The 18,015-nt window shown below is 35.9% G+C and overlaps 3 protein-coding genes across 3 annotated transcripts in view; all 3 read right to left on the bottom strand.

Annotated features, from left to right (window-relative positions):
* LOC127847679 (uncharacterized) overlaps nt 1-18,015 on the bottom strand; it is a 303,197-nt gene that overhangs the window by 50,109 nt on the left and 235,073 nt on the right. The window lies entirely within an intron of this gene.
* LOC127847676 (uncharacterized) lies at nt 11,666-16,012 on the bottom strand. The gene is made up of 2 exons (XM_052379740.1): nt 14,245-16,012; nt 11,666-13,045 (listed from the first exon to the last, which is right to left on the bottom strand). Exons 1-2 carry the CDS (start codon nt 15,721-15,723, stop codon nt 12,839-12,841), a joined length of 1,686 nt encoding a protein of 561 aa, XP_052235700.1. The 5' UTR covers nt 15,724-16,012; the 3' UTR covers nt 11,666-12,838.
* The window catches only part of LOC127849061 (uncharacterized), a 15,437-nt gene continuing 14,078 nt past the window's right edge, over nt 16,657-18,015 (bottom strand). The window contains exons 3-4 of the mRNA XM_052381785.1: nt 17,610-18,015; nt 16,657-16,729 (exon numbers count right to left, since the gene is read on the bottom strand). The exon at nt 17,610-18,015 is cut by the window's right edge and continues 1,827 nt beyond it. Of these exons, the coding sequence (XP_052237745.1) occupies nt 16,657-16,729; nt 17,610-18,015 (479 nt within the window). The remainder of the gene's footprint in view (nt 16,730-17,609) is intronic.

Below are 18,015 nucleotides of genomic sequence, written 5' to 3'. Positions count from 1 at the left end.
TAAACTGCGGTTCAAAGTCTTAAACTGGGGTTAAGACGCGCGGAATGCACATTAATTATTTAACAGTTAACTATAGAGTTAAGAGACTTTGAACCCGAGTTCAAAGTGCCGTTTGCACATTAAATCCTTAAACCCGAGTTCAAGAGTTTGAACCGCAGTTCAAAGTGTGTCTAAAAATAGATACAAATCTCTTATCTACATAATTCAGAGACAACCAATCAGCGGAGCTTAAACCACAATTAGCTATATATAGAAGGTAAATGCCGCGATTTCATTGGTCCTCTCTTAACTATAGAGTTAAGAGACTTTGAACTGCAGTTCAAACTCTTGAACTCGGGTTTAAGGATTTAATGTGCAAACGGCACTTTGAACCCGGGTTCAAAGTCTCTTAACTATATAGTTAACTGTTAAACCGTGGTTTAAGGAATTAATGAGCATTTCGCTTGCCATAGAATGGGATAAGGTAAGCGATGTTGGACTTTATCTTTTCAATCAAACATAGGTAGAATGGGATGATATTAGCGGTGTTAGACTGTGTACCTTTTCAATCAAGTGTAGGTAGAGCGGGATGATGTAAGCAATCTTAGACTACTAACCTTTTTAAGCTTAGGTAGAACGGGATGATGCAAGTGATTTTGAACTATGTACCTTTTCAATCAAACACAGGTAGAATGGGAAGATATTAGCGATGTGGACTATGTACCTTTTCAATCAAGCGCAGGTTGAACGGGATGATGAAGGTGATGTCAGATTTTTACCTATTCAATCAGTGGTATAATGGGATGACGTAAGAGTTATTGGACTACTTACCTTTTCACTTAGGCATAGAAAGAATGGGATGATGCCACTGATGTTGCATCTTTAACAACTACTATTCTTTTGAATCAAGAGTAAGTTGAATGAAATGACGATAGCCACGTTGGCACTCATCGTCTACTTACCTTTTCAATCAAGCGGACATAGAATGGGATTACATTATCGATGCTGGACTACTTAACTTTTCAAACAGGCGTTGGTAGAATGGGATAACGTGAGTGACATTTGCGATCACCCAGTACATACAGAGGACTCCTGGTGTTACAAAGCCCTTCCTTTGACTTTATACTGATAGTGGAATATCTACAGAGATATTTATGTAGGTAAAGACTGAAAGTGGAATATCTACTGAGGCATTTATGTAGTTATATACTGATAGTGGAATATCTACAGAGACATTTATGTAGTTATAGACTGATAGTGGAATATCTACAGAGACATTTATGTAGTTATAGACTGATAGTGTAATATCTACAGAGACATTTATATAGTTATAGACTGATGGTGGAATATCTACAGAGACATTCATATAGTTAGAGACTGATAGTGGAATATCTACTGAGACATTTATGTATTTATAGACTGAGAGTGGAATATGTACAGAGACATTTATATAGTTATGGACTGATAGTGGAATATCTACAGAGACATTAATGTAGGTATAGACTGATAGTGGAATATCTACAGAAACATTTATGTATTTATAGACTGATAGTGAAATATCTACTGGACATTTATGTAGTTATAGACTGATAGTGGAATTTCTACAGAGATATTTATGTAGTTATAGACAGATAGTTAATACCTATTGAGGTATTTATGTAGTTATAGACTGAAAGTGGAATATCTACTGAGTCATTTATGTAGTTATAGACTGAAAGTTGAATATCTACAGAGACATTCATGTAGTTATAGACTGGTAGTGAAATATCTACAGAGACATTTGTGTAGTTATAGACTGATAGTGGAATATCCACAGAGACAGTCATGTATTTATAGACTGGTAGTGAAATATCTACTGGACATTTATGTAGTTATAGACTGATAGTGGAATTTCTACACAGATATATATGTAGTTATAGACAGATAGTTAAAACCTATTAAGGCATTTATGTAGTTATAGACTGATAGTTGAATATCTACTGAGTCATTTATGTAGTTATAGACAGAAAGTAGAATATCTACAGAGACATTCATGTTGTTATAGATTGATAGTGGAATATCTACTGAGGCGTTTATGTAGTTATATACTGATAGTGGAATACTTTCTGAGGCATCTATGTAGTTATAGACTGATAGTGGAATATCTACTGGGCATATATGTAGTTCTAGACTGATCGTAGAATTTCTTCACATTTATGGAGTTATAGACACATACATGTAGTGGAAAATCTACAAAGGCATTTTTGCAGTTTAAAATATTGGGCTATCTGCACATACGTTTATGTTGTAATAGACTGATAGTGTAAAACATACAGTCGAATATCTACGTAGACAACCACGTAGTTATAAACAGAAAGTGACATACCTGTATCTACGGAGACATGTATGTAGTTACAGACTCATCTAGCAAAAGTAACAGAGGCACTTGATGTAGTTAAATACGAACAGTTGAATATCGATAGAGACATGCTGTGCGGTTACAAACTGTCCATGATAATAGTGTAGATAGCAAGTCAGATACATTTATAGTTGAATCAGCTCCGAGCACTACACAGTTCAACAGCTCACACTTTACAGGAGGTCTTAATGCAGACAGATTGATCAACAAACTGTACAGCCACTCAGAGGAGCAGCAGCATTCAACGAGACTGATACATTGCAACGATTTAGGAAGCTTGATAACACAATTACCCATACAAGTTCCCCTTAACAAAAGCTTTTCTTATTTACTTAGTGTGTGAAGAATTTCTGATTTTTGCTAAATACAATCATTATTTCTGAGGTCTAGGATCCCAATACTTGTGTCACGAAAGATTTCAAACAATTCCTTGCTGCCATTTTCTACTACTCTGTAATATCTCGATATTAGACATGACACACGACAATAGTTTAGATCCCACTTAGGATACACGTATTTTTGAATCAGCGCCGCAATCTTCTCCACGTGATTGCAACACAGAGTCCCACAGTTCAGAATCTACAGGATGATCTATTTCAGAAAGCTTGAACAACAAGCTGCACAGCCACTCAGAGAAACATTCGCATGTCTGAAGACTGATACAGTGTAACAATGCAGGCAGCTGGAGAGCACAATGAACCGTATAGGTTCCCCACAAGTAAAAGCTTTTCTAATTAACTGAGTGTGGGTAGAATGTTTGATGTTTGTGAAACACAATAGGCGTTTTTCAGGACCAGGGGACCGTTTCAATAAACATCGTAGTACACATTAACGATACGATACATTTTCGAAGATACATAATTTCTTAAGTCCATATTATATGATTAAAAATTTTCAGTACTTAATTAATTACATCGGCATCTCAAGCGCCGTATATATTTGACGAGCATGGCGAGCTAGTTCGTCTACTTATTAAGATTACAAAATTATCTCGTAAGTTAAAATTGTCATACGATCGTTTCCAATACTTGTGTTACGAAATATCTCAAACAGTTCCTTGCTGCCATTTTTTACTAATAACTCGACATTTGACATATCACATGACAACAATTAAGACCGCACTTCAGGTACATGTATTTTATATTTTTGGATCAGCGCCGTAATCTTCTCCACGTGATTGCAACACAAAGTCCCACAGTTCACACTCTACAGGATGATATAATGCAGGAAGATTGATTAACTAGCTGCACAGCCACTCAGAAGAGCATTCGCCTGTTTGAAGACTGATACAGTGTAACGATGCAGGCAGTTGGAGAACACATTGACCCGTGTAGGTTCCCGATAAATAAAGCTTTCTAATTTAATGTGTGTGTAAAATATCTGATCAATATAAAAACACACTCAGCGGTTCTAAGATCCAGGATTCCTAAACTTGAGTCACGAAATAGTTCAAAAGTCCCTTGCTGCCATTTTCTTCTAATACCTCGACATGGGACATATCATATGATAATAGTTTTGACCGCAAGTCAGATACATGTATATCTAAATCACCATCGCAATCTTCTCCACGTGATTTCAATGCAAATTTACACAGCTGACACTCAATTGGATGATCTAATTTAGTTATCGTGATAAACAGGCTCCACAGCCATTCAGTGGAACATTCGCCTCTGTCAAGAATGATGCTTTCTTACGATGCAAGAAGCTTGAAAACACGATCACCCGTATATGTAATGTTATACAAATCTAAGCATTTTAATGTGAAAGGGAAAGGGATTTCTTCGCTACAAGTCGAATCTTCTATGTATAAATAGTATTAAATACGTTAAACTAGACAGGGATGTAAGTATATCAAATACAGATGGTACGTTGATTCTTCTGATATTATGCAGCTCTTCGTGCTTTAAATTATTAAATGCTCTATGTATTTCCGGAACAAATTTGACCTTTAAACGTTTAAGACAATGACTCGACTGTTGAAGGACTGCCAGTAGTAAGCTTATTTGCACTAAATTACATTCTAAAATAAGAGTCCTGTCATTGGATTTGTTGAACATTAAAAGTGAACATAATGCGTTTGATTCGGAATTGTTCAGATATGAATTGAATGTTAAGTCCATACACTTCAAACAAATATCATTCTGACCGCTGGCTTTAGCCTCAATGAAACCAGCTATCATCATGCGTTGGCATAAAAATGATACAGCTAAGAAACGAGAATTGTAGTTCCTGTCATCTTTAGATTTTCGAATGTTTCCTATTGTTTTATAATTCGATTAAATGCTTCAAATAGGTCATTTCAAAATACACTACATGCTGAGAGCATGGTTAATGTCGTTGAAGAAGTCAGTCAGACGGTTTATCAGTTCATTGGCTGTGCCACAATCAAGTCCACACAGATACATAATTATCTGGCTCATTTCTAACACCTCTCGATCGGTGCACTTGCCACTTTCTATTACATCTGTGTTTGACTTTGCTATGTTTAATACAGCTATGAATTCTTGGACCGTCTCATGTAGAAAAAAAACATTGATGGGTTACGAAAAGATACTGTGGAATTGCAAAGTACCGTCAACAGTCCAGCGTCAACACAGAATTTCAATTGATCTTCGGACATATAATTCCGTAATTCTGCTTTTGAAAGCACTAAGGATTTGTTTGATGAAAATGTGAAAAAGAATGCAGCCTTAGTAAGGGCGTTTAAATTCGCGTTCTAAGTTATTCACCGCAACACCAATCGTTACTAAGGGAAATCGTATGTGAAGTGCTTTATAAGAGAAAAATCTAAAGACATTATCGTTTATAAAGGTGTTTGTTATATTCAATATTTCAACTGGAAAAAAAACAGTTTACTACTTAATGTATAACATAGTCAAGACAAAATAAACGTTAAATGGACCCAACGTAGATTTAAGAGTTGTTTGTTTTATAAATGATCGAGCCGTTCCTAGAAATGTCCTGTATAAGTGACGCCAGTGGTGACGTGATTGGTTCACAAGATGTTGTCAAAACAGCCTGAAACGACGGAGCGTGACTGCATTTATACACCAATCATATTTGACAGAAATATAGAGCAAAATCATTTTTAAATTAACACCTTTTACAGGTTTTTAATGTCCTTGATTATTTTTGTATCTACATTAGATTTACAAATATATAATATACCGACTTATTTCTAATGCATATCTATGTCAAACGATTTTAGATTTGAAATATATTACTTAATATTTTATGTTACCGATATCTATACTTAATTGCTGGCGTTTCTTTGCTAAACTGACACTGTTTCATTTTCTCTATATGAATGATGTAACAAATTCAATGACATTTTACCGACTTTATGCATTGTTTGTTAGTGACAACATTTATGACTGCTTTTCAGGCCGAGTTCAAGCTTCTGTATACTTAGTTACAAATCTATAAAAGGCAAAATATGAAGTAAGACAGCCCGCATATCTCCAAGCGTCCCGGAAGCCGGAAACAAAAACACAGACGCTTTTCTTTGCAAGCAGCTTTTAAAGGGGCCTTTTCACAGATTTTGGCATGTTTTGAAGTTTGTCATTAAATGCTTTATATTAATAAATGTAAACATTAAAAGCTCCAGTAAAAAATCAAGAATAAAATTTAAAAAAGGAAAAAAAGTTGCCCACAGCAGGGCTCGAACAAGTGACCCCCGGAATCCTGAAGTAAAAACGCATCAGCCAACTGAGTTATCCTGCCAAGCATACATAAGATGCGTATTTTATACGTTATATAAGTAATCTTCGTAGTTTCACAAATTTAAACGACAACAACAGAACTCTCCAAATTATTCAATCGTTTCGCGTTGCAACGCTTTATAATTTTTAGGTTTTAAATCGTCAAAAGATGCATATAATGGCTATATTAGACCATGGCAAATGTTCAGTAATACTGTTTCCTCACAAATATCATGACTAAACCGAAAATGTGCGAATCTGAAACAACTTTTTTTCAATTTTGTCAATTTATAAAACCGTGAAAAGATCCCTTTAATAAAAACACAGGCATCATCATGACCATGGTCACGAACAAGCAATGTCAAAAACACCCGAGGAGTACATGAACTTAATTCGAAGAAACACTCGAAATGAGTATCACAAAAAATCTCGATGATAACGAAGTTAAACCAACCGTGTTATTTGAAATGGCGCATTTTCATTATTGATACCGTTTGTAGTGCTTGAACGTTGATGACTAATTTATTGTGAACATGTTTAAGTTAATAATTATGTAATTTTTATAAATGCGTTTATCACGTTTTATTTCTTGATGTAAATTTTGTGTTTCGTAAGATCTAGACATCATTATTCAAGTGAAGTAACACCAACACCGTGACATGAACATGTTTGTAAAACACATTCTTATCGTTCTACAAGCGAGATTCTCTGTTAACTTAGTAAGGATGAGCTCCACATCTTTGAAATTTTAACGGAAAGCGATGTAATTGCCGCGTTATTTTGAATTCGATGTAACGTAACTATTTTGTTCGCACACGAGTAATTGATAATTGTGATGCGGAGTATATCAATTAGTTGCAGATGCCTTACACGTTTCCAAATATATGTATATATAAATCTACTATGATATAATTCGTGTTCTGAGACAACTAGGCATAATGCATGTGCGTAAAGTGTCGTCTCAGATTAGCCTGTGCAGTCCGCACAGGCTAATCAGTGACGACACTTTCCGTCTTAATTGGATTTTTGCTAAGAAGAGACTTCATTTAAACGAAAAATGTCATAACAGCGGAAAGTGTCGTCCCTGATTAGCCTGTGCGGACTGCACAGGCTAATCTGGGACGACACTTTACGCGCATGCATTAGACCCAGTTTTCTCAGAACACGACTCATATGTATATATAAATCTACTAGGATAATCCTAGTCATTCACTGTTAATGTATATCAGCACTGTATAAGATACATTATGTTATATGTCCCGTTATGTCCTTTGGACTGTAACGTTATTCATAATAATACCCGACATATTACGCACACATGATACGTTTCACCGTATTGGGTCCTTAATTAAATTACAGCCCTTAAAGCGAGATTATACGATTTTGTCAAATATTTATTAATTTATATAAAATGTGTAAAAACTTATTAAACATATATTTCAATATATATAAAAATAAAAGTTAAGAAGAACATGTGTCGAATAATGCGAAATAAGCCAGATATTTAATTCTGAAATAGAAAATGTCTGTACGGTCGAATTCGCCAGCATGTAAATCATGCATGTACGACGTGAATCTAACTTTAGTTTAACGGTTCATTTTAAATTCCTGCAACGATATCTATTCAAACGACACACGAACACTAACTACAAAGACGAATGCTTCGGTTTTTGTAGGAAAATATGTACGAAATATCTTCGTCGCAATAGACTCGGGGCGCTAATATGTCTTTGCTGCATTTTTATGAAATTCGTCTTCAATGTATAATTTTTCTTTACAAAATTGTATAATCTCGCTTTAAACCCGTTACGTTAGTACTTTACACATCTTAACACCCGTTATGTTTACACGCGATAACACATTTTACACCCGCTACGATACAAGTTATTAGAATGTTTACTGTCGTGAAACCATCTCACTTTTCATTTTCGAATACTATACGTATAATGTTTCACTATTGTCATTATAGTTAGCAATGTGATGCTTAATACTTTGTTGTATTTTCTGTTGACTTTGTTCTTCTTCATGTCGATATTATTAATTGTGCTTTGACATTGTATAATATTAATGCAATAAACTTTTGACTCGGATTTGGACATGGATACCTTATTTTTCAAATCCCCACACCCGATTAATTTCAATACATTACACCAATTACAAGATATTATATCCATTATAGTACACGTTATTATGCCCGTTTTGTTATACGGTGCACGGAGCGTATATATTGTCTCATCTAGAGTCCGTGTACGGTGTAATATCCGTTATGCTTCACGGTATTATGCCCGTTGCAGACACGTCAATAGAAATGTGTACGTTGCACGTCAATGTAGCCAATACGTTATTGAAATTATTAATTATTGACATATTAAAGTTGTTACACATGTTTTTAAGTAACTGACGTTTCAATAATGTTGTTCAAACCCAAATGCAAAAGGATATCAATAATTTGGCAAGGGTTTCTTTTTAAATACGGGATCTTAATGTCTCTGATTGATGTTCTTGTCACGTCATATTTGCTCTATTGCAATTACAGTATTCTTAGTGCGTACTTAGAAAACAACGTACGGCAAAGCTGGGCCGGATGTCTATAATCTCTGTCGTATGTTATAATTTATATTACATCCTATTTTTTCTTTTACTTAAAAATATAACCGAACTTGATTTCCGTATTTTTATTTTAATCACACTTATTACGCAATTTATGTTTAATTAATTGCTGTTAGGAAACACACCAAGACTCTTTTGATTTACCGGACAAAACCGCGGACGTCGTTAATATTGTTTTTTTTTCACAGTACAATGTGTATCTAAAAGAAGAGCATCGAACAAATCCATCTCATCTTAATCAAGGGAAGGAATAACAGAAAATCTGAGTTAATACCTTACCAATGACATAGTTAAAGGCTTTGACTAAAATAATCATTCATGTAAACTTGTCGTTTATTCAATTGTGTTTGATGACTCCCTTTAAAGTTCAAATAGTTTTATCTGTAATCGATATGTTAATTGTTACTTATATATTTGCTACGTTTTTCAATATTTGTAATCGATTGCTCGTTGATATGCGTTTAATGTAATGTATTTATCATCAATGTTTAAGACGCCATATAGACGTAATTTTGTTAAGTTGAAGTCGCGCGATCGGATATGAAAAATCGGTCCGAAGTCGATATGATCATGTTTTTTCCGGCGGATACGAATAACGGCCCGTATGTGACGTCATCATTTATTATATATACTAACGATATGCTATATAAATATTTCCGACTCAGCTATGTCAGTAGGCATTAAAGCGGGTATATACGATTAAGTCAAATATTTATGAATTTATATCTACTGTGTAAACAACTTATTATAAATATATTTCAATATAAATTAAAATAAAAGTTAAGAAGAACATGTGTCGAAAAATGCGATATAAGCCAGATATTTAATTCTGAAAATGAAAACGGCTGTACAGCCGAATTCGCCAGCATGTATACCATACATGTACGATGTGCATCTAAACTTAGTTTAACGGTTTATTTGAAATTCTGCAACGATATCTATTCATACGACACACGAACACTATCTCCGATCCTAATACAAAGACGAATGCTTCGGTTATTGTAGGAAAATATGTACGTCACTATCGGCTCGGGGCGTTAATTTGTCTTTGCTTCATTTTATAAAATTCGGCCTTAATGTATAATTTTTCTTGCCTATTTTGTGTTATTGTAACATATTTTATCAATATATTACAATTAAACACATATAAAAAATCGTATATACCCGCTTTAAAGAACTGTCAATCCTGTCAATGCCTGCTCAATTCCGGCCTATTTACTTGCGTCGAGAATGATCATAAAAATTGCACACAAATTGACTAATGCAAATAGTTATGCAATGACCGACAGCTACCCTACTACAATAAAATGTAGTGGGAGAATGACCTCGATAAAAATTAATTATCTCAACGTCATTCTCACGCTTGCTATTATTGTAGAAGGGAACTTTGGTGTGGTTTCCACGGGAGGTTACCGATTGGATCCCCATTTAGGGATCGTTCTTTGGATCTCAAACATAGACACCAAGCACTGGATCTATCCATGAAAAGACCTTTAATGTAATCGAGCTTATATAAATAGGTGTGAAGAAATTTTTTATTTGAATATTTTATTCACGGTTAGAACGAATAATTAAAATTATAAATATAATGATATATATATATATATATATATATATTTATTTATTTATATATATATATGCAGTCAGGCATTTCATGTATGATTGCTGCTCAGTGTATTAACACAAAGACTTGCAACTTGTGGCCTTTAAATCATGTCTTAAACAATGCAGGCGCAATGCACTCTTGCTGATTGAAACAACAACAAATGAACACAAAAACCGCGACATGCAAACAATGGTCTGAAGCGTTGCGTGGCAAGCGTAGCCTCAGACCAGCCTGCGAACCTGCAAAGTCTGGTCAGAAACTACCCTGTCCGCTAATGAGACCACGACACATTGCGCGTCTTTATAGAGGCCAGGTTAGCTCTTGACCAAAATGCGCGGATGGACACGCTGGTTTGAAGCTACGCTGGTTGCATATGGCATAAGACCCATTTTCAAATAACGCAGCCCACAGATATCGTCAACAACTCAATATACATCAAATAACGTTTCGAAACAAGATCCGGTTTTAACGATAACCCGATCAAACAGGAACAATCGTTATATATTGAAAAGAAAAAGTATTTTACCTCTTTCGTGATTCACAATAATTGATTGTACTCATCGTATTATTATCAGTTATTGTTGTACTTTTTCAATTAATGGTTAAAAGTTAACATATATTAAGATTTATTTTATTACATGCAAAACTCCAAATATGTCCACAAACTGTTTTCTACATAAATTCATCTTAAATATACTACAATATGTGAAAATAATCTGAACATAATGCACGCACATGCGTAGTTTTACACTGAGAGGCAAACACTATTCGTGCAAATCAATAAATATTAAGTAATATTATATAAATGTTGATCTCATTATAAATAACACAAATTACAAAGAAACATATTAAACAGTATTTTTTTAAATAAATTATTTCAAACAGGCACTATAACAGATAATCATGAACCCACTAACTTATGACACTTTACTTTAACGCATATACTATTAAGACAATAAAAAATCAATGTCATAGTTTTAAAATCCACTGTTGTACTAACATCACAAAGTTTCAATACTATACAGTGTCTGTCCCATACACTGTCTCTGCTTTCTCGCCATACGTTTCCATTCATTTTGGATGAATGCTTTTCGAAAAATGGCGCTAAGAGTTAACGAAAATGGCTAATCTATGCAGACGAATGAAACGGACTTAATGGACCATTTAATAATTACCAAACAAAAAGACACTAGCAATAACTTTAACTTACCACGTTGAAAAAAACACAACAAATACCGATCGCGAAATAGTATACATGACGCTGTTTTTAACACATGATAAGCAATTAGTTAACAATCACGAAATACGTTTAAAACAAACAACCTTATTTATTTACTAACTGGAAAGTTTAAACGTGTCAAGCTTGTAAGACTTAATTCCAATAGCACTGCTATTCCCAGAATGACACTAAAATTGTCCCACGAAAAAATAAATTGTGGTGTTTGTTATAATGCCCAAAAGCATAAAACCGTGTTAAAATCGAAATAATACCGGTTCGTGTTTGTCATAATTTGTTGTCAAATAAAATCCGGCCGGTAGTTTAGATGTGTTTAAGGGATTAAATCAAAAGTGCAAATCACGGGAGATTTGGTTTTACGCATCTGAACTAAACAAACTATTGCGTACAAGTATTATTTCTCATATAAAAATGATCAAAGTGTTTATTAATGTCGGCGATCGCAAATGTCGCTGTTCGAAACCTTAAAACAATACATTGTACATGATATTTTCTTTTACCTTTAAAATATTGCAATTCTATAGGGCCGCAAGCATATTTTACAACAAATACACAGTGTCTAAGCCACAGTATCATTACAATACATAAATACATTGCGTCAACACAAATGCACGCACACATATACTTCTTATATAGGAATACATTTTCATGTTGTAAAGAGATAGTGTACATAAAATAAAACGCGTCAAGCGTCTGTTGTACGATTATTATTTATGCTCGATTCAGTTCATAGATGACACATATACACTACAGCAGTTTATAACATATCATTCTAAAAATGAATACAAACATACAGATAAATGGATAACAATTGAGTACCTTTGGAAAAGTAAAAGATTTCCTGTGCTTCTAAAACCAGTATAATGTTTAAGCATTCATAGGAAACTTTGATAAATCTTCCACAGGAACAAAATCTAATCGTTATTGTGTTTCTTAATAATAGCAATGCGTAATCAATATATTTCACGCTCCGAATAAGGCTTTACTGTTTATTTTCGCAAATGTGCAATTTTAATTATTGTAATATTAATTAAAAAAACAGTTCATACAAAATATTACACGTCCCACACAACACACGCATTTTTTTTACCGAGTTTGAGAGGAATGTCTAATAATTGTGAAATGCAATCATAAACTACGGAGGAGTTAGTATCTTGTAAGGAAATATACAACATAAGTCGCTGTCACATGAAGGCAAACAAAACAGTTTGAATCAATGGCACATTTGTTTCCACTTTATTACTCTACCAAGTCACACAGGACACTCTTCGTATACAAAACGCTTGATCAACAAACAGCAGAGGCACTCAGATGTGTACAACCCGTATACTTGTGTCACGAAATATTTCACACAGCACCTTGCTGCCGTTCCCTACCAAAATCAGGATATTGGACATGTCACGTGACAAAAGTTTAGATCGCAAGTCAGATGCACGTATATTTGAATGAGCGTCACAATCAACTCCATCTGATTGAACTACAATGTCCGACAGCACACAATGTACAGTATGATCGAATTCAGAAAGCTTGATCAATAAGCTGCACAACCACTCAGAGGAACATTCATCTATCAAAAGCATGATGCATTTTAACGAAGCAGGCAGCTGAAGATCACAATGACCCGTATAGGTTCCCCATAAATAAAGCTTTTTTAATTAACTGAGTGTGGGTACAACGTCTGATGTATGTGAAACACAATCAGCGTTTATCAGGTCCAATTTCCTTATACTTGTGTGTCACGGAATATTTCAAATAGTTCCTTAATGCCATTTTCTACTAATATCTCGATATTAGACATGTCACATGACAACAGTGTAGATCGCACGTCAGATACATGTGCCGCATAATCAGTGCCGCAATCTTCTCCACGTGATTGCACCACAAAATTCCATAGCTCACACTGTACATGATGATCTAATTCAGAAAGCTTGATTAACAAGCTGCACAGCCACTCAGAGGAACATTCGCCTGTCTGAAGACTGATACAGTGTAACGAAGCAGGCAGCTGGAGATCACAATGACCCGTATAGGTTCCCCATAAATAAAGCTTTTCTTATTTACTGAGTGTGGGTAGAATGTCTGATGTATGTGAAACACAATCAGCGTTTCTCAGGTCCAATATCCCTATACTTGTGTCACGGAATATTTCAAACAGTTCCTTAATGCCATTTTTTACTACTATCTTGATATTAGACATGTCACATGACACCAATTTAGATCGCACGTCAGATACATGTATAGTTGAATCAGTAACGCAATCTTCTCCACGTGATTGCACCACAAAATTCCATAGCTCACACTGTACATGATGATCTAATTCAGAAAGCTTGATTAACAAGCTGCACAGCCACTCAGAGGAACATTCGCCTTTCTGAAGACTGATACAGTGTAACGATGCAGGCAGCTGGAGATCACAATGACCCGTATAGGTTCCCCATAAATAGAGCTTTTTTAATTTACTGAGTGTGGGTAGAATGTCTGATGTATGTGAAGCACAATCAGCGTTTCTCAGGTCCAATATCCCTATACTTGTGTCACGGAATATTTCAAACAGTTCCTTAATGCCTTTTTTTACTAATATCTTGATATTAGACATGTCACATGACAACAGTTTAGATCGCACGTCAGATACATGTATAGTTGAATCAGTGCCGCAATCTTCTCCACGTGATAGCACCACAAAGCTCCATAGCTCACACTCTACAGGATGATCTAATTCAGAAAGCTTGATTAACAAGCTGCACAGCCACTCAGAGGAACATTCGCCTGTCTCAAGACTGACACGGTGTAACGATGCAGGCAGCTGGAGATCACAATGACCCGTATAGGTTCCCCATAAATAGAGCTTTTTTAATTTACTGAGTGTGGGTAGAATGTCTGATGTATGTGAAGCACAATCAGCGTTTCTCAGGTCCAATATCCCTATACGTGTGTCACGGAATATTTCAAACAGTTCCTTAATGCCATTTTTTACTAATATCTTGATATTAGACATGTCACATGACAACAGTTTAGATCGCACGTCAGATACATGTATAGTTGAATCAGTTCCGCAATCTTCTCCACGTGATTGCACCACAAAGTTCCATAGCTCACACTCTACATGATGATCAAACTCAGAAAGCTTGATTAACAAGCTGCACAGCCACTCAGAGGAACATTCGCCTGTCTCAAGACTGACACGGTGTAACGATGCAGGCAGCTGGAGATCACAATGACCCGTATAGGTTCCCCATAAATAGAGCTTTTTTAATTTACTGAGTGTGGGTAGAATGTCTGATGTATGTGAAGCACAATCAGCGTTTCTCAGGTCCAATATCCCTATACTTGTGTCACGGAATATTTCAAACAGTTCCTTAATGCCTTTTTTTACTAATATCTTGATATTAGACATGTCACATGACAACAGTTTAGATCGCACGTCAGATACATGTATAGTTGAATCATTGCCGCAGTCTTCTCCACGTGATAGCACCACAAAGCTCCATAGCTCACACTCTACATGATGATCTAATTCAGAAAGCTTGATTAACAAGCTGCACAGCCACTCAGAGGAACATTCGCCTGTCTCAAGACTGACACGGTGTAACGATGCAGGCAGCTGGAGATCACAATGACCCGTATAGGTTCCCCATAAATAGAGCTTTTTTAATTTACTGAGTGTGGGTAGAATGTCTGATGTATGTGAAGCACAATCAGCGTTTCTCAGGTCCAATATCCCTATACTTGTGTCACGGAATATTTCAAACAGTTCCTTAATGCCTTTTTTTACTAATATCTTGATATTAGACATGTCACATGACAACAGTTTAGATCGCACGTCAGATACATGTATAGTTGAATCAGTGCCGCAATCTTCTCCACGTGATAGCACCACAAAGCTCCATAGCTCACACTCTACATGATGATCTAATTCAGAAAGCTTGATTAACAAGCTGCACAGCCACTCAGAGGAACATTCGCCTGTCTCAAGACTGACACGGTGTAACGATGCAGGCAGCTGGAGATCACAATGACCCGTATAGGTTCCCCATAAATAGAGCTTTTTTAATTTACTGAGTGTGGGTAGAATGTCTGATGTATGTGAAGCACAATCAGCGTTTCTCAGGTCCAATATCCCTATACTTGTGTCACGGAATATTTCAAACAGTTCCTTAATGCCATTTTTTACTAATATCTTGATATTAGACATGTCACATGACAACAGTTTAGATCGCACGTCAGATACATGTATAGTTGAATCAGTTCCGCTATCTTCTCCACGTGATTGCACCACAAAGTTCCATAGCTCACACTCTACATGATGATCTAACTCAGAAAGCTTGATTAACAAGCTGCACAGCCACTCAGAGGAACATTCGCCTGTCTCAAAACTGACACGGTGTAACGATGCAGGCAGCTGGAGATCACAATGACCCGTATAGGTTCCCCATAAATAGAGCTTTTTTAATTTACTGAGTGTGGGTAGAATGTCTGATGTATGTGAAGCACAATCAGCGTTTTTTCAGGTCAAATATCCCTATACTTGTGTCACGGAATATTTCAAACAGTTCCTTAATGCCATTTTTTACTAATATCTTGATATTAGACATGTCACATGACAACAGTTTAGATCGCACGTCAGATACATGTATAGTTGAATCAGTTCCGCAATCTTCTCCACGTGATTGCACCACAAAGTTCCATAGCTCACACTCTACATGATGATCTAATTCAGAAAGCTTGATTAACAAGCTGAACAGCCACTCAGAGGAGCATTCGCCTGTCTGAAGACTGATACAGTGTAACGATGCAGGAAGCTGAAGAGCACAATGACCCGTAAAGGTTCCCCATAAATAAAGCTTTTCTAATTTACTGAGTGTGGGTAGAATGTCTGATGTATGTGAAACACAATCAGCGTTTCCCAGGTGTAATATCCTTATACTTGTGTCACGGAATATTTCAAATAGTTCCTTAATGCCATTTCTTACTAATATCTTGATATTAGACATGTCACATGACAACAGTTTAGATCGCACGTCAGATACATGTATAGTTGAATCAGTTCCGCAATCTTCTCCACGTGATTGCACCACAAAGTTCCATAGCACACACTCTACATGATGATCTAATTCAGAAAGCTTGATCAACAAGCCACACAGCCACTCATAGGAACATTCGCCTGTCTGAAGACTGATACAGTGTAACGATGCAGGCAGCTGGAGATCACAATGACCCGTATAGGTTTCCCATAAATAAAGCTCTTTTAATTTACTGAGTGTGGGTAGAATGTCTGATGTATGCGAAACACAATCAGCGTTTCTCAGGTCCAATATCCCTATACTTGTGTCACGGAATATTTCAAATAGTTCCTTAATGCCATTTGTTACTAATATCTCGATATTAGACATGTCACATGACAACAGTTTAGATCGCACGTCAGATACATGTATAGTTGAATCAGTTCCGCAATCTTCTCCACGTGATTGCGCCACAAAGTTCCATAGCTCACACAGTACATGATGATCTAATTCAGAAAGCTTGATTAACAAGCTGCACAGCCACTCAGAGGAACATTCGCCTGTCTGAAGACTGATACAGTGTAACGATGCAGGCAGCTGAAGATCACAATGACCCGTATAGGTTCCCCATAAATAAAGCTTTTCTAATTTACTGAGTGTGGGTAGAATGTCTGATGTATGTGAAACACAATCAGCGTTTATCAGGGACAATATCCCTATACTTGTGTCACGGAATATTTCAAATAGTTCCTTAATGCCATTTTTTACAAATATCTCGATATTAGACATGTCACATAACAACAGTTTAGATCGCTCGTCAGATACATGTATAGTTGAATCAGTGCCGCAATCTTCTCCACGTGATTGCACCACACAGTCGCACAGTTCACACTCTACATGATGATCTAATTCAGAAAGCTTGATCAACAAGCCACACAGCCACTCATAGGAAAATTCGCATTCCGTAAGACTGATATAGTGTAACGATGCAGACAGATGAAGAGCACAATGACCCGTATATGTCCCATATTTTATCTTCAGCTTTTCTAATTTACTGTGTACGAGTAAAATATCTAACGCTAATGCAGCATCAACAGCCGTCAGAAGTTTCATGTTAACGATAGGTGCACATCGCAGCAGACTATACATTTCAATACTACTCTGTATTATGCTTACATAGAAATGCGACATGTCAATTGGCAATGGTTCTGATTGTACAATGGATCTATTGCAGTCCGATACATTCATATCACACATTTCGAACTGAACCTCTTTAAACTGTTTTAGTAAAGATAATTGCACTAGTAACTTTTGTAGGAACACATCTGAACATGTAATGTTCTTCAAATCGAAGTATTCTAATGTTGCAGGGATAGGAATTTCTTCGTTGCAAGTTGAATCTTCTATGAATAAGTACCTTAAATTAGACATTGATGTAAGCATATCAAATACAGATGGTACGTTAACTCTTCCAATCAAATGCA

The sequence above is a fragment of the Dreissena polymorpha genome, chromosome 10, assembly GCF_020536995.1.
Source record: "Dreissena polymorpha isolate Duluth1 chromosome 10, UMN_Dpol_1.0, whole genome shotgun sequence".
Classification (NCBI taxonomy): Eukaryota; Metazoa; Mollusca; class Bivalvia; order Myida; family Dreissenidae; genus Dreissena; species Dreissena polymorpha.
Note: the sequence above shows the minus strand (reverse complement) of the source record. Positions and strands in the feature narration are given on the sequence as shown.